The sequence below is a fragment of the Ochotona curzoniae genome, unplaced genomic scaffold, assembly GCF_017591425.1.
Source record: "Ochotona curzoniae isolate NIBS_2020 unplaced genomic scaffold, NIBS_Ocur_1.0 contig_3190, whole genome shotgun sequence".
Classification (NCBI taxonomy): domain Eukaryota; kingdom Metazoa; phylum Chordata; class Mammalia; order Lagomorpha; family Ochotonidae; genus Ochotona; species Ochotona curzoniae.
Window position 1 is genome coordinate 13,274,016 of NW_024465751.1, and position 18,522 is coordinate 13,292,537.

An 18,522-nucleotide genomic window follows, 5' to 3' on the forward strand; every position below is an offset into this window, starting at 1 on the left:
TCAATTTGACCCACAGGCCTTTGTTTGCCTACCCATAATATTAAAGAAAGATATGAGTGATCATAAGAAGTTTCTTTTTCTTTCTTTTCTGTTTTCTTAAAGCCATTCAGCTTTTGGTTAAAAATGCCAAACACTTGAAAGCAAAGCCACAAGAAGATGTGTGTACTCCAAGTTCAGAGTCACAGCAGCGTTATTCACAAAAGCAAAGGTAACAGAAGGCAATGTGTACAAAGATGAAGGAACAGATGAAATCTGGTGTTGATGGACAGTGGCATATCATTTGACATCAAAAAAGAAATTCAGAAGCCTTCAACATTAATTTTGAGGACATTATGCTCAGTGAAAGAAATCCAATATCATATAAGTTCACTTAAGTATGTTGAAGGGAAAGTTATGGAGAGTTCTTATTTAATGGGTTCAGCGTTGAAGATTGGCAAGATGTAAGGAACCAAGCTTATCTGGAACAAGAGAGACTTTATGAAGTAAATCCATAAGAAACAGGAATTTGATAAGTATAGAATATGATTACAATTTTTGAAAATTTTGATCACAAAATTGAGGAAAAAGATACTCCAAAGACCCTAAATTTTATTTCTGCTTCAGCAGAAAATAAACTGAATTGTGTCATAAGTAAGCAACCACTGGCACATAAGAAAAATAATTCCATATGATTTCAATGTTGAGAAATTGCTTTGAGATTCTCAGTGGCTGTGACATTGGACTGCTGAGAATGTAATAAAAGAAAAAAACCAAACCAAATTGCCAAGCATTTAGACAGTATTTACACAGTGATAATAAGATAAATTCTGCTTATTTATTTATTTTTTAGCTTTGAGTCCATTCACAGTCATAATCTAACAGGCCAGAGGACAAAATTAACCCTAACAGTGTGAAGGAATACATTGGCTGCCGGAAGTTAGGACGTCAAAGGAAAGAACAAATACAGAAAGATGGATTCGTTATTTTTTAAATCATAAGACGTAAAATGTTGTTTTAGTTAGCAAACAGCACGTAAGCACATTTACAAAAATGAATACAATGAGAAAGTTTGCTTTTGTGTTCTGATACTTATTCTCATTAGGGTATTACTAGAGAATTCCCTGAGGCTAATAAGTGAGAGACCGAAAGTATAAGCTATTAAGAGGTTGTCTTGCACATTGCAGATGAAGTTGGAGGAGATAGGTAGAAAGTTGTTGGATTGGAATCATGTATTTTAAGTTCAAAGAGCACAGAATTGCCAGTGAAAGAAATGGGAAAGAGTGATTTTTTTTTTTTTGCTATAAACCCTTTCATTAATTATTTGAATCATGTGTGTGCTTTCTTTGTTAGCAAGACTAAAACTAACAGTATGAATATAGAAACACTAAAATTAATTAGATTATTAATCAAAGATGCATAATAACTTGGGGGGGGGGTGGGTATGGCCAGTAAAATCATGTGTTTGGATGTGGATTCTGGAAAAACAGTTTTAAAAGATAATTATGTCAGGCCCAGCCCCGTGGCCTAGCGGCTAAAGTCCTCACCTTGAACATGCTGGGATCCCATATGGGCACCAGTTCTAATCCGGGCAGCTCTACTTCCCATTCAGCTCCCTGCTTGTGGCCTGGGAAAGCAGTCGAGGATGGCCCAAAGCCTTGGGACCCTGCACCCGCGTGGGAGACCCGGAAGATGTTGCTGGATCCTCGCTTCGGACTGGCATAGCATCGGCCGTTGCGCTCACTTGGAGAGTGAATCATCGGACGGAAGATCTTCCTCTCTGTCTCTCCTCCTCTCTGTATATCTGACTTTCCAATAAATAAAAAAAAACTTTAAAAAAAAGATAATTATGTCAATGAAGTAAATCTTTGGCAATTTTTTAATTGTACAGACAGGGGGATTTGAAAAGGAAATGCAAATGCTGGACCAAAAATATGTTCCTTCTATTACTTGGTAATTTATCACCTTCTATTTTATCCTTTCCCTAGTTATATATTGGCAGTGAGAATTTTTATTTCAGCTGTATCAATCTTTGTTTCATACATCTCCAATAAAATGCAGTCTTCCTGCAAAGCACAAGATCAGTAAATATATAGGTAGGCATGTATATGCATATATTTATCTAAAGGATCTTTGTATAATGGAGGCAAATATACCATGAAGTGGAGATGTATTGCAGTATGCATCTCCAGTTCTGAATAAAAGATGGACTCCCAATATTACTATGTATGAATTGAACAGTTTATTTGTACTAGAAATTTCTCTGCTTGGTCAGCCTGGGCTGCCATAAAAATGAGTTATAGGGCCCAGCACGGTAGCCTAGTGACTAAAGTCTTTGCCTTGCACGTGCCAAAATCGCATATGGACACTGGTTCCAATTCTGGTGGCCCTGCTTCCCATGAGCTCCCTGCTTGTGGCCTTGGAAAGTAGTCAAGGATGGCCCAAGGCCTTGGGACCCTGTGCCCACATGGGAGCCCCCAAAGAAGCTCTGTGCTCCTGGCTTCAGATCAGCTCAGGAACAGCCATTGTGGTCACTTGGGGAGTGAATCATCAGATGGAAGATCTTCCTCTGTCTCTCCTTCTCTCTATCTGAGTTTACAATAAAAATGAGTACATCATTTAAAAAAGTGAATTATAGGGCCCAGCACAATAGCTCAGCAGGCCTTCACCTGAAACACCAGCATCATATATGGGCACCAGTTTGTTTCCCATGGCGCCACATCAGTCCAACTCCCTGTTTATGGCCTGGGAAAGCAACGAAGGATGGTCTAAGTCCTTGAGTCCCTGCAAGCACCAGGCGATCTAGCAAAAGCCACTGGAACCTGGCTTCAGATGGGCCCAGCTCCAGATGCTGGGGCCATTTAGAAAGTGAACCTATGGAATTGGAGTGCCCTCATAGGCCGAGAACTCTGAGGTCAAGCATTCCCTCTCGGATCTCCCACACGAGATGGAAGAAGCCCAGATCCTTCCCCACAGGATCTAATGTGATCGGAATAGCAAGAGCAGTAGAAAGAGATCTGGAGGATGGACCAGGTCTCTGATTTGTATATCCATATTAGAAGAAAAACAGTGTTGTTTTTGATAAAATTTATCTTGGTGGATTAATTAGGAATCAAGTTAGCCCCGGGAACCTCAAGATAAGTCACATTTCAGAGCCTCATGTTGCCCACCATGTTCATCAACCTAGACGGCCTATGAAGTAAGCATGGAAGCTGCAGCGGTTACTGGTCTGCACTGAGGCAGCCCCGGGATTCACTAACAGTATGAGTTTGGATGACCCCCTTTACTTCCCTAAGTCTGTTTCTCAATAAACTCAAAGTAGTAACTAATTTATAGGCTATTTAAAATATCCGGCATAATTTTATCTAAGCTTCTTGACAGAACCCTCCCAATATTCTTTTGTACCAATTTTTATCTAATATCTGAAGTGGCATACTCTTCCATACATTCACCAAGCTGATTTGATCAGATTTGGCCACACATCTTATCATGGGGCTTTCGGAAGGGCAAGAGGATACAGGATGCAAGGCCTCGAAAAGTCAGGTCCGGCATGGCTCGTCGTCTCTGCCATGTTTTCTTTGGTGTACATCAGTCCTGTGGCTTCCCCCTGGCCCATACTCAGAGAGCTGAGACATAGGAGGCAGCTCGTGGTGTAGGACCTCCAGCACGTTGTGTGTAGTCCGTTTTTACATGAAGACGTTGTTACTAGTCTACTTCACTGTTATCACGGAAGGAGTGTGGTAAGATGGTAATGATGATGCCTAAACGGTTTTTGTCTCATCAGGTTTTGGCTTTGTCGGGTTTTCGGTAATCCACCGTTATTGCAAATATTTTGCCCCTAAGTATGTGCTCAGAAAGTGTGTGCTTTTGTGTGTTGCACACAGTACAACCTCGCTTGAGTATGTTCATCCACGTGAATGAGTGATGGATTTTTCTGCTGAGAGAAGAGACACAAAATGTAGTCTGGTCTTCTTGCATACTTTCCTTATTTTTCTTTGACAAGCTGCACACTTTGGGATAAAAGCAAAAGCAGGCCTTCATAACAAAGCCATCTGGGATGCCAGAGACAGCTTCTCACTTGTTGCCTGCCTGTGCACATCTGCTTATTCTGTTAGGCTTTATTGTCAGAAACACTGATACCCAGCCATATCACCTGAGGGCCAGCAAGTCTTACCAGCATTTCCTGAAGGCATCTGCTTCATAGCCCATGAACAGCAGAGCCTACACATCTGGATGGTGCACCCTGGGAAATGCCAGGGGTCCCTGGCTTGTATTTTTAACAAGATCTGAAGACAGTTTGTACATAACTGTCCATGGAGGTAGGGAAGAGATGACTCAGAGTCTCAAAGGAAACCAGCTGCATGATTCATCATTGGAAGGTACAAAGGGGCATCTGAGTAGTTGCAAAAAAGCCCAGCCAGAATAAGAATTCCTTTGCCTTTCAATTTGGTGTCATTATCTTTCCATTATTGTCCTGCTTCTACATTTCCTCACTTCTTCCTTTGCTTATCTTTCTACTAACCTTTTTAAGTATGTTCTTTTGTGCTCTTTTTTTCTTTCTGTCTTAGCTGGCTATACCTAATGCCAACTCACAGTACCCACAACTCAAGTCAGCTTGATTCCAGACTCAGGTGCACTTCAACCTCTCCAATTCAAGTTGAAAACCGAGCAGCAGAGCAAATTGATGCCATTGAAGAGACACTAAAATAAGCCTTTCGGATATAAAATATATGGCAGGAACTTTTTTATTGCTTTAGATGAGCCATTTTAATCCTTTCACAGGCTATCGGATAGATATTATTTGCTGTGTGTTGAGAAATGTGTGGAGAAATGTTCAGCAATTGGCCCAGCTTCCACAGTGCTAGTCAGTGCCAGACCTGGCTTTCATTCCAGGTGTGTGTGATTCCAAATGCAAGCTTTTTTATCCCTCACTCTGTATCGATCAAGAAAGAAACAAAATACCAGACATTGTAACTATCTTTCTAAGAACTACAGTGTTAGAATACCTCTGCATTTCAGTTCAACACAAGTAAAAAAGAAATCTAATCGAAGGAAAGACTGGTTTAATCCCAACCCAGGAATGTCAGGAATGCACCTCACCCTTGAACTGGTGTTCTGATATCCCAGGATATAGAAGTTGTGACATATGATGACCGTCCAGAGAATCGCTTCATTGCTTTAATACATAATGCCTACTTTGTGTCAGGTTCTATACTAATATTTGGAAATTCTCACAAAGAAGAAAGACTCACGCCTTTATGCAGATTGCAAGCTGACAAAAAGTCAGAAAAAAAATAGGCCAAATAAGTGAATGATAGAATCTGTTAATGAACTTTGCCACTATTAATGAAATAGTGAAGCGTGGTAATGAAGCATTGGAAGCATCAAAGGTAGATGTGCAGTGTTTTTTAAGCGGGACCATCAGGATCAGACTTATATGGAAGAGAATGTTTGAACAGAATCTTGAAGGAAGTGGTGCACGTGGTGAGCTGAGAGGAGAGCATTTTTGGAAAAAAGAAATGAGCGTAGTTGGCATTTTTTGAGCGGTAAGAATGAGATTGGTATGATATGAGCAGAATGTATTAGGGTAAGTGGTAAAGATGTCAAAGATACTATGTATCCAGATTGTGTGAGGCCTTATAAGGCATTTGAAAGACTTAAAATAAGGGTGGAGAAAGAACAAAGTATCCTTTTAGGTCCATAGTATTGGTGTGGCACAATTATGTTTCCCATCAGGATTACAGCAATGTTGAAGAGGAGATTGTAGTCTGGCTGTATTTTAAGAAAGAACCCTCAGGTTTAATAGATTGCCTGGGGGAAAAAAAAGGAAGAAGTGACTCTTGTTCTGTGATGAATCCAAAATTTGGGACTGCTGCAATAAGTAATACAGTGTTTCTGTCAAGTGAGATGTTGAAAAGCAACAGGTGGGGAAATTTGAGGGTAAGAATAGGAAATCTGATTTAGACATGTAAAATTTGAGGTATTTACTCGATGTGCAAATAGCACTGTGGCTTCATCAGTTGCATGCTTCCACAGTTTGGAGGGAAGATTGGGTTGATATTCATCAGTCATTATCATGATAAGGAAAAAAGTAATAAGACTCATGGAGAAAACTGATGTGATATGTGAAACAGAAACCAGTGCCCCGATGGTGAGAATATTTCTCTTGAATCTTTTCCCATAAACAGATTCAAACATCAGGGGGAAAATTAGATATCCAACTCTGGCTTCAACATGAAAGAAAATTTTAAACTGTTATTACTTGTTAGCAGTAGAGTGCCCTGTTTCGCAGGATGCAATTTCTGCTCTGTGAATATCTAGGAAAGTCCTGAATCTAGACTGATGTTTCCCAAACTTTGTAAGCTCAAGAAAAAAAAAAGAAGAAAAAGAATGAAGAAAGACTATCAGTCATTTTTAATTTAACTGCTGATATTTAGTCTTTGATGAAGTTGTAAACACATATACCTCTTGATAAATTTATTGCAGTCCAGAACTGTCTCTCTGGAAACAAAACTCAATAATAAAAGTTTTCAGAAATATTATAGGAAGTTCTCATTGTGAAAAAAAAGGAATAAATGTCAAGAAATTTGGGCCAAAAAAAACTTTCCTTTTAATTCCATTTTCCATGAACTTTTTGTAGTACCCTATAATATAGACAAGAAACTTATTTAAGAATAGGTATCTTGTCTATATTATAGAAAAGATACTTTATTTTATGCCCTAATCACTTTCTTCTATAAGAGTGTCACACTGACAGAAGTTGGCCTGTTTAACACTTTAAAAACTAATTTATTTAAACACTGAGTATTTTGAGCACCAGCCATTCTTGTTAAATTTACAGATCCTTTTTTTGGGAAAATGAACACTAGCAGCCTCTAAAGTAAGTTTTTATGGTTTGCAAATGTGTGTTTCTTCCCTGTATTCCTGTTGTTGTTGTTGTTGTTGTTCCACTCCAGTTCTTTCCTCTTCTCTTCCTTGTCTTATTTTGAGAATGATGGCAAAATAGCAGCCAAAATAAGAGAAATCTTAGAGCTGAAAGTCATTGCAGAATAGGCAGAGAAGAAAGAGATCTTGGAAATATGTTTATCCTTGTCTGATGTCTGGCCATTAAGCTCACTTTTTCCTACTAATGGATGTCAATCTAAGCATCGTCTGCTTTTTCACAGTCAACCACCTGGACAGAATGTATTCTCACATAGTACAGAATTTGGATAGACATTCCCAAGTTTAAAATGGCAGTGTTTTCTTATAAATCAAAGCCCAGAAAAAGTAAAGGAAATTTTTCTTGCTAAAAAGGTAAAGTCTACTCGAACTACCTATATATGTGTGATATAACTTATGTATATATGTATGTATATTATATATAGGCATTTCATAAGTATATTATTTTAGTATCAAGCTGTGTATACACCATTTACTTTATTCATCAAAAAACTTCAGCTTTAGCTATGAGTACCTATCATTTATTGCTTAACATTTCTTTGCTGTTAAACACAAGCCAGAAATTAATGTAAACTATAACCTAAGTTATTGTATAGGGAAACATGAAAATGGAAATCACTTGTTTAAAAAAATCTAATTCACAAGCAACTTTTTTCTCAAAGGAGTGTGTATTTTGCATAAAGTCCCTGTGTAAGATAGAAAATAAAGGCATTTGAAATGCACTTTCAGTTTGTCTGTGAAACACTGGGACCGAATTAGATAGACATTGCTTGGAATTCTGCTTGGTGTCACAGTGCGCAGGAGTTAGGATAACAAACTGCCCCAGGCCTCTTCTAAGGCAGCAAAACAAGCCAAAATCATCTCCAGGGATGTGATCTAGAAGCCATGTGATAGATGTGAAAGTGGAGAGAGAGCTGGAGCCCATGTTTTTTTAATGTTTGCCTTGGGGCAGGATGTTTCTTTTCTTATTAGTTTGCTATTCCTGGTAAACGTACAATGTTTTATCTCTTTGTTTTATGAACTATTATTTTGGTTTAGGTTCTTATTGTTTAAAAAAAAAAGAGGAAATGACAACAAACCAGAGAAGAGTGCAGAAATGGCTGTAAAGAGAGGCATCAGTGTCTGGAGGCAGGAGGGAGGACAGTGAAAGGGCTGGACGGTTCTGCAGGTTCTGCACCTCCCTTCTGTGGGAGAGTATGGTAGATCAGATAGCTGTATGCCAAGGACAAGCTTCCTGTTTTTCCAAGTTGCACATAGGAATTAAGTGGATTTTTTTAGTTTTTATTAATATAAAGAGAGTACATCTCAAGTATTTCAGAGATATAACTCTTAGGAAGATAAGCATACAGCCCTTCCTTTTATTTCCATCACTCTATTTCCTTTCTTTTACTTCTTTAATTTTTGCAAAACCATAAATTCAGGGGCCAGTGCTATAACCTTCTGTGTTCGGTTGCCACCTGTAGTGCCAGCATCCCTTATGGGCACCAGTTCATGTTGTCTGTTCCATTTCCTATTCAGCTCCATGTTGTTACTTATTGTGGTCCTTCCATTTGTTACTTGTTGACTATTCTGGTTAGTGATGCATTAAGCCTGTAATTATAGAATACACTGAAATTATAACTTAAATGCTTAATACACCAGTAACCATAATATTCAAAAAGTAAAAGGTAGAAAGAGCCCATGTCGACAGAAGTATAAACAAGATCTAAAAGCAACAATCAAATCACAGGATGTATGGTTTTTTTCCTATTCTATATCAATTATCATATATCAGAGAAAACATCACATTTGACTTTTGGGGACTGCTTCATTTCACTCTGCATGATGGCCACAAGTTGACAGACATCTAGATTAATCCCATAGCTTCACTATTGTGAATTGAGCCATAATAAACATAGGGGTACAAATAATTCTTTCAAATGCTGATTACATTTTGTTTGGATAAACTCCCAGGGGTGTAATATCTGTTTTACATGGTAGATCAGTTTTCAGATCTCAAAGGAATCTACTGTTTTCCATAATGGTTATGCTAGTACACACTTCCAACAGGCACATTTCAAATGATAAAATGTAAATGGCCACATGACATCCAAAAAAATACAAATAGGGCCCAGTGCGGTAGGCTGGCAGCTAAATTTGTCACTTTGAACATGCCAGGATCTCATATGGGCACTGGTTCTAATCCTGGTGACCCTGCTTCCCATGTGGCTCCCTGCTTGCAGCCTGGGAAAGCAATCGAGGACGGCTGAAAGCCTTGGCACCCTGCACCTGTGTGGGAGATCCTGAGGAAGCTCCTAGCTCCTGGCTTCAGGTCAGCTCAGCTCCTTATGTTGCGGCTGCTTGGAGAGTGAATCAATGGATGGAAGATCTTCCTCTCTATCTCTATTCCTCTATATCTGACTTTGCAATAAAGATAAATAAATCTTTAAAAAAATGAATAAAAATTACAATGAGAGTTCACCTCATCTGGATTCAAGTGATTTCATCCAAAAATTTAAAAAATACTAAATGCTGGTGAAGATGTGTGGGAAAACGAACCCTAATAATACTGTTGATGGGAAGTAAACTTTGAACTCTAATGGAGTCACACAGGTTATAAGATTCACTCTGAAAACATCGTTGTTCACTGGAATGGATGAAATGATGATGGAAATAGTGGTTGAGATTGACCTGGGTGCCACAAGAAAGGAAAGTACAGACAAAACAATCGAAACTAGCTTGAAAATCCAGAAATCATTAGCAGAGTGGGGCAACTGGAGTCATTTTTGCTCTGAAAAGTTAACATGTAACAAACTGGTAAAACTTTTGTTAGAGCCAAAGGTAAGAATCACCTGATAAGTGGATTCAGTTTGTCTGTGACCATCTGGGTAGGAACAGACAAGTTTGATTGTTATGAATAGTAGGAGTCTTTCTCCCTTGCCCTATTTCCCATTTTGTATATCAAGTTATTGGCAGTATATCCTTGTAACATAATATGGTCTTAAAAATCAGTGCCCAGGGACCAGCACCGTAGTCTAGCAGCTAAAGTCCTCACTTTGCACATGCTAAGATACCACGTGGGCACCAGTTCTAGTCCCACAGTCCCGCTTCCCATCTAGCTCCCTGCTTGTGGCCTGGGAAAGCATTCAAAGATAGCCCAAAACCTTGGGACTCTGCATTCACCCATGTGGGAGACCTAGAAGAGGCTCCTGGCTTCAGATCGGCTCACATCCGGCCATTGGGGTCACTTGGGGAGTGAATCATCAGATGGAAGATTTTCTTCTCTTTCTTCTCTGTACAAATAAATCTTTAAAAATCAGTGCCTAAACATTTGAGTTTATAGAGATCCAAGAGTGAATGAACATACTATGAGGAAAAACCAGATGTCTCCTTAAGTCATATCTGCAGAACTTCTGTATTTATGATCAAAAGGAGTACCCACAGCAAAATTCTACATGATAGACTATGAGGGCACATTCTTTGTTTATTTATCCAGAATGTTCGTGAATGGGCTAATGTTGGTATGGGGAGTCCTCTGCTTCCTAGGAAATGAGATAGTAAAATATAACCTTCCAGGAAGGAGGAGGTCTGGGTTATTGATGTCTAAGCAACTTCATCCTCCAGCTTTCCCTACTTAATTTACAATCTTCTGCCACTGCTTTATAGGAGTTTTCAAAAGATGTGATTAGCTTTACTTACAAGAGTTTCGGAGTAATGATGTGTCAGCTATAAACTCATTCAGCTAATCTGAAGGGAAATTTTTAGAGCAGGAAGAACCAGACTCAGAGGTGCTGACTTGTGATGCACAATGGCAAGTAGGTTTACTAGTTAAAAGATCTAATGATTTAGTTTCCTAATTGTGCCAGAGAATCTAAGTAATGAGGGACAAAAAGGGAAACCTGGAGAGCAAGAAGAACAAAGTTACTCTTTTCCATCCTCAAAAACCAAACTCTTTCTCTCATTAAAATGAGCAGAAATGTTCAATATGATTTTGAACTGAAGTTAGAGTGACTTGAGAGTCAAGGTTGTGGATGGCATACAGAAGCAGATGTGTTTATTAGATCTGCAGTGTCACAGTTCACAGTGAGTAGACCTGCAAGTGCTGGACTAAAATTACCTTCTGAGCAAAAGGTAAGGTGAGTCTGTAAACATGGAAGTCATGAAAATCGTCTATTCATTCACCGACTCATTGCTCATATACAGAGCATCCCTGTTTAAATGCAAGCCATTCAGGATTACACAAAGCTGTGACAGCTGTGATCCTTGTGGAAACTATAACAATGTTCCAGTTTCAGAAGTGCAAGAAGATAGTGTCCCAAATCTTAGTGGTGTAAGATGACGATTTACAACACTCAAGGAGCAGAAGTGAGGAACTGACTCAGGGCACAGGAGGCATGACATGTCGCTGCACCTTATGGTCTGAGATATCCTGAGTGAAGGTCGGTAGCTGGAGTCAACTGGAGCTTACTTATTTGTTTGTCCAGGGGTTGGTTGTAGCAGTTAATAGGAGACTAGCGTTCTGGGATGTGATCGTGTTGCATGGCCTGGATTTCCTCACTACACAGCTGGGTCCCAAGGGAGGATCTTAGATGATATATGCAGACAGATTTGGTATCACTGGCACCTTTTAGGGTACAGTGTCTGAAATCATATAGCACCATTCTTCTGTACCCTTTGAAGAGGGCAGACCCATAACCTGCTAGAACTCTAACGGAGAAAACGTCAGCCCAACATGCCAGTGGGCATGTGAATGAAAAACAGAAATACATACAAATGTGCATGTATAAACATAGTATATATAACTATTTACAAACATAAAAATATCATCTTTGGAAATATTGTATGCCATGTTTAAGAGTGAAAGGAAAAAAATCAGTGCAAAGTATTAAGTATTATGTGTGATTGTTTTGTAAGTGATTTGATCCAAAGAATCACACAAATAGAAATGTATTACAAAAAAAGAAAGAACATTTGAGAAAGAAATAAAATTTTACTTAAATTATTAAGGTTTATTGTAGAATGAAATATTTTTAAAATATGTTCATTGGCCATAGAATAAATGTAGCTGCAGTGAAACAGGAGTTGGTAGTGCCAAATGCTGTAAATGAGATACTTTAGAGTCACTACTCCTATTTGCTGCTTTCTGTTGCAGATTCAGAAACTGACATTAGCTCTGTTTCACAAAAAAAAAAAAAAAAAAAAAATGCTAGTGGATGTTTGAAAGGAATGAAAGATTATATAATGTTTGAAAGAAGTTAAATGTAATAGTTTTATAAGTTCATATGACTAGTGAATTGATGCAAGAAAGTTAAAAACTCACGCATCATTTTTGTATTCTATACTTTTTTCTTGAACTTTTTAAATACCTCCTCTTTTATTCTAGCACATTCAGCTTCTCTTCCTGCCTTAATCTGAAAGATTGAAAGAGAAAGGAAGAAATATGATGCCCAGTGACAAGGGCAGCGATACTTAAGCATTGGTCTTTGCATTATTCAGTATTGTAGCCCTACATTCCTAATAAACACTCATCCATTTAAAAAAAAAAGAGTATTAATGATGAAGCTTTCATTTAGCATCAGCTAAATTCCTGGGGTGGGTGAGGGAGATCAGGGGCTAGCAGAGCGTTCATGCCTGGGCTTCAGTAAATGTACTTGGAGCTTGGCTTTTGTCAAAGTCTGTGCCTTGCATACCTCTTTGATTGTTTTCCTCCCAGATCTGTCAGTGAGCAGTAAAAGTCCTAGCTGTGTGGCTTCTCTATCAAGCTTAACTACAACTTTATGGTATTGCTATTTCACACAGGGTAGTGGAAATGATGTTTTTTCCTTCCCACTGTGGAGTAATTAATGTTTTCAGGCTTCATAGTGCCACCCTACTTCCAAAGACTTTGAATTTTTAGTATTTAGATCTCTACATCTTATAGGATTCATTCCTAATAGTTTTCAGCACTTGCTGGGACAAGTACTATGCATAGCCTTAAAGGTGTCAAGGATAAGAGACAGCTTAAAATACACAAAAGGACATATGATGGCAACTCTTTATCCCTGAAGTGTAATGCGCTCCTTGGCACTCCCTGGCCCATGGAGTTTTCATTAGTGAACATTACACCCTAGGGATTCCTAGGAATTTCTCCTGATAGAAATGAGATCACAAGATAAATTTCATGGTCTTCCCCTCCTGGATTTTTTTTTTTTTAAGATTTATTTATTTTTACTGGGAAGTCAGATATACAGAGAGGAGGAAGATCTTCCATCTGATGATTCACTCCCCAAGTGACCGCAACAGCCGGTGCTGATCTGATCCGAACCCAGGAGCCAGGAACTTCCACCAGGTCTCCCACGTGGGTACAGGGTTCCAAGGCTTTAGACTGTACTCGACTGCTTTCCCAGGCCACAAGCAGGGAGCTGGATGGGAAGTGGAGCTTCCAGCATTAGAACCAGCACCCATGTGGGCTCCCAGCGTGTTCAAGGCGAGGACTTCAGCGGCTAGACCATCACACCAGGTCCCTCACCTGGATCTTCACTGTGGTTTTCAGTAGTATGAAGAAGGGCTGCAGAGATTAAAAGGAGGACAAGAACCAGATAGATGTTTATCTTCCGGGAATCTAGGCTATGGCCTTTATTACCCTTAGGATGTTTTATGGCAGCATCTTCCCAGGCCTGGGAGCTTCCTTAACAGTAACCTTCCTTTCCTTCTTTATTTATAGTCAGCGACGGTGAAGCTGTCAAAGCCGGTGGCTCTGTGGACCCAGCAGGATGTCTGCAAATGGTTGAAGAAACACTGTCCAAATCAGTATCAGATCTACAGTGAGTCATTCAAACAGCATGACATAACTGGTAAAGTATGCAGTATCCAAAATATTTCCCTCTCTGCTTCCCTCCCCATGCGCATCTCCATGGCCTTTCCCATACCCTTCCAATGAGGCAGCATCCTCCTGACTCAGTGTTCTGGCATGACTTTACGTGAAAAGGGGTGAGAAACTCCAGATCCATGTAAGCTGTGCTACTTAACAAATGTAAGTGCTTATTATAGGAAACCGTGGATTGTGTCTACTCTAATAATATATTCATTGTGAGAAGTTGCAGGATCCAAGAGAATATAAAAGCCTAGAAGTCCTACAGAAAAAAAAGAGAGAAAGAAAACCTTTCAATTTAACTTGGTTATAACATCATTAAGTGGCTCTTCTGGGGAAAGCTTTTAAGTAGAAAATTCTTTTCTTTTTCCATTAAGTTAAACTTTATTGACTTTTTTGACTTGTAAACTATTCAGGCTTGTAAAACAATCCAAGGTGACAAGTCAGTTTCCTCAAGATTTCTATCCCCCAGTCATGCAGTTTCCTGATGATACATTTTCCCCCATATTCGGTGATGTTCCGAGTTTCTGATATGAATTCTGCCACTACCTGAGTGCATACAAGATGAATACATGTGGAGCATTGCATCAAGGCTACAAGGTTTTCTAGCCTTATATATGTGGAGGTCAAGATACGCTGGGCACAGAAAATAGTCATAGCATGATTAATGACAAAGGTCATTAAGTTTAAGTCTCTTAGGCAGAGGAAAGGTTGGGTGAGATGGATCAAATTTTCCATTTGGGGAGCATGCCAGACCCCACCTGCCCTCCTTCCTGTAGGTTTTGCCCAGTATGTGAGGGACACTCCTCCCTCCCTCCTATGTTTCACCTACACTGCAAAGAAGTGAGCCATGCCTGAGCGTGGTCATGTTGAGAGATGTTGATTAAAGGGTAGATCCTTTCTTTTCCTAAGAGAATGTTGACATGCTAGATTGTGCGATAGTGACCTGCCATTGAGCAGCCCAGCAGAACTCTAGATGCTAGAGTCCCTTTCCAACCCATTTCTACCTTGAGGAATCCTAACCCTTTCAGTTATTCTATGCATTTTTGTCACTTTAAAATGGTATACGTTAAGTAAACAGTAGTCGTTTTTTTTTTTTTTTCAATTCAGTTCTTTCTCTGTAGCCCTGTGGTCTAGTGCAGGTCCTTCCTAGAGAAGGGCTTGGCTGGTGACTTTCGAAGTGGGTTGCTTGGAGCCCTTTGCTGCCAAAGGAGCAGCAGGTGTGCTTTGTGTGTAAACAGATGTGTTGAACAGCAGCAGCTCCCAACCATATGCAAATCGTATACAAAACCCTGGGATTTTTTTTCTAGCACTAAATAAGTGTTTTTTTTTTTTTTTTTAAAAACTGGTCAGTTGTTACCATGGCTTCCTGCTGACCAAGATAGTAATGTCTAAATATGTGGAAATATCTAAATATATGCTACCTTAACACACTTCAGTGTAGCCCAAGCTGAGTTAGCAAATGAGAGTGAAATCCTGATATTATAAAAACTGAACTTTGTCTCTTCCCTCAATTCAAGCTAACCTCCCTATGGGGTAAAAATCCCTGAACTCCCCAAGGCACTGTGATATTTAGCTCAGATTCCAAGTGTTAACATCGTGTGCATTCAGCCCCTCCCTTCAGAACACAGGAGAATCTTAGGGAGAGTCAGTTGTTCCAGCCCTAGAAGTAATCGGTCACCACTCACTTGGTTGAGATGGCCTGCATCACCAAGGGGTTGAACTTCAGATTCACATATTAATATGATAATAGTGGCCGAGCATGTCCCATCATCTGTTACTAGAAAGTAGATCATCTCCTGTTAGGGTTGAGAAAAATGGGGGGCCCTTGAGGGAAGGCAGAATATTTGTAGTGGTTTTCAGAAAATGAGCATTACACTCTTCTGAATGAAAAGACTTTGAGCCCCAGGGCTCATGGAGTGATGGTGCCTCTTCCCAAGGTTTCTGCTAACTGTGACAAGATCAGGGCTGTGTCTCAAGTACCTGTTCACATCATGGTGACCCAGTTCATCTCTGCCAAACACTTCCTGTACTGGGACATCACAACCCTGGAATCTGGGTTGTTTAACTTCACATCCTCATGTCCAAAGATGATGATGGCACCTGTCTCAGAGAGTCACTGTAGAGATGAAATGAAATCATCCAGATGAGCCGCTAAGCTAACCATTGCACTGCCAAAATCATGCTGTTATTCATGTCAAGCCTCATCTGGAAGTGTCAAAAAGCATACTGTTTCTTTGTTCTCGGGGCAGCCTATTTTTTGGCAAGTGAAAAAAGGAGGGAATTATTTAGGGATTCAGGGAACAGAGAGAATAACTTTAGACAAACATTTGGTGCGTATCTCTTTGACTTTCACTTGTTGGAGGCCTCTGAAGATGACCCTCTCCCCGTTTTCTTTGTCTTCTGCCTCTCTAAAGTGAATGTGAGGTGCTCCAACGACCAAGAGCGCCAGACAGCCGCTAAATAGCTTCCAGGATTTACACCAGTCAGTCTGTGCTTACCAGCCCTGTGCTGCTGGCAGACACAGGAAACTCAGAACTCTGAAAACTACTGATACACATGAGGCAAAAAGGCTTGTCAATGTGACGGAATGCCAGGGTAATGTGCAGCAGGCAGTGCAGATGGTAGAATGACTTAAGGAGAAAGCAGGAGAGTCATTATAAGGGCTGAGTGGAAGCCTCATATTGCAGTATAGCTGTGTGACTGGACCCTTTTTGCTGCACTTGAACTTTCCTCACCTGCAAAAAGGAGATGATGATGATGATGATGGATTCTACCTGCTGGTGTTGCTGTCAAGGTCCTGCAGCATACAGTGAATGTGAGGTGTGATTGATCCCTAAGTGCTATCCTGCTTTTAGTAAAAACAAAATAACACACACAACTTTGAGTTCAGTTCACTTAACATGATTGTTCTGCTAACTGGCAAAGGAACATCTAACAGCAATATCCAGGAATAATGTGCAAGGCTATAGGAAAATGGTCCACATGTGTCATGTGGCTGAGATGCAGAAGGGCTATGCTCCAGGCATTCTTCGTTTTTTTTTTTTATATCATTTTATGACACAGTTTCATAGACTGTGGGACTCCCCGAGCCTCTCCCCAAGACCTCCCCCCATATTGAATTCCTCCATATTGTTACAGTAGTACAGATCATATCCAGTCATGATTCCTTCATTGCGGGTATGGATCATGTGGAAAGTCCAGCATGTTATTGTCCAGATAAATTCAACAGTTTCATTGGGAGACTATCCTTCATCTGAAAGTAGGGCTGACAGAGTATCATCTCTTCCAATGAGATGTCACTACACAACTTCAACAACAGGAAGAAACATCGAAATTAGCACCATCATGAAGTTAAATAACATGGTATTGAGTGACCAATATTTTCACTAGAGGCTCACCAGGCATTCTTCTTAAGTCGAGGATCTCCAACAGTGTGATCACCAAGTAAGCATGTTACATCAGTGTAACGTACAAACATCCTTGATTTGGAAGCAAATGACCTGATGATGGCAAATAAAAAGGAAGTGTGCTGAAATCACATTCAGCTGCATCAAATCTTCCTGGCTGACCTCTAACCCACAGCCCTCTTTCACGTATCATAGTTGTATAATGTCACAAATGTTAGTCTCTAAATTGAAAATAATGTTGATCTTAAAGGCTGGTTGGCAAGTCTAAGTGGAAGGATGTGTATGACCTAGCTGAGTGCCTGACACGTCATACACTTTGATCCATCTAGCAAGTATTTATGTAATATCCACTACATATCAAATTTTGGAAAACTGTGTGAAAAGATCCATTGGGAAATACCATCATTATGTATACTATATTATTCTAAATTTTCTATTTTATTATATCAATTCTTTACAGAAGGAAAATTATAAATTAAACCTGGTCCAAGTAATATGTGTTCTAAATAGAAGCAGGATTTGGTTCTTTATTTTATGCCAGGTATTCAGTGGGAGTTTTGTTTTTATTAATTTTTTTTCTTTTTAACACAGGTAGGGGTAGGGTGGGAAAAAAGAGCATATTCCCCCAGATGCCCCAAGAGTCCAGGACTAAAGCTAGCCAGGGCCAAGGCCACAAAGTGGAACCTTAATTCAGGCATCCCACGGCAGCAACACTGCCTGCCAAGATGGGCACTGCCAGGAAGTTGGACTCAGCAGCAGGATCCAGGATTCAAACCCAGACACTCTGATGCAGAATGCTGTGTATTTGTTTGTTTGTTTATTTGTTAACATTTCATGATACTGTTCCATAGGCTCAGGGATTTCTCTTTCCACTCCTCCCTCTGTTTCTCCCTGTATTACTATAGTAGTGTAGTCCTTCACCAACAGTCACAAGTCCAGGATTCTGCTGTTGGCCTCATGGCATTGTAGTATAGACAATGGTAAAAAGTCTAGGTTACTGACCACTAGATTAAATGGCCTTTTCCACCATGGAACTTAGAACATTCCTGAAGGGTTGGGCGGGGGGAGATAGTCCTATGTGACAGAATTTTTGTCTACTGTTCTGAGGACTCTGTCCCACAGAGTCATGGCTGTTTCCCTGTCACTAGGGAAAAGAGGAGTTTTGCCTGCATTACACACTTTGTTTCCTCCTTCCTGACCTTTAATTGTAGCCACTGCTTGGAGTCTCATTTAAGATTGTTCTAATGGGCCCATCAGTTTCCTCATTAATCAGTCAAATTAAAATCTTAAACGTGTTCATTTTTGCATTTGTATGAGAGTCACAATGGTGACCTTTTTTGAAAAACTACGCTTTAATGTCAGTAG

The 18,522-nt window shown here is 39.8% G+C and overlaps 1 protein-coding gene across 2 annotated transcripts in view; it reads left to right on the forward strand.

Annotated features, from left to right (window-relative positions):
* The window catches only part of SAMD12 (sterile alpha motif domain containing 12), a 446,863-nt gene that overhangs the window by 141,410 nt on the left and 286,931 nt on the right, over positions 1–18,522 (forward strand). For both annotated transcript variants that reach the window (XM_040979381.1, XM_040979382.1), the window contains exon 3: positions 13,601–13,730. In XM_040979381.1, the coding sequence (XP_040835315.1) occupies positions 13,601–13,730 (130 nt within the window). The remainder of the gene's footprint in view (positions 1–13,600; positions 13,731–18,522) is intronic.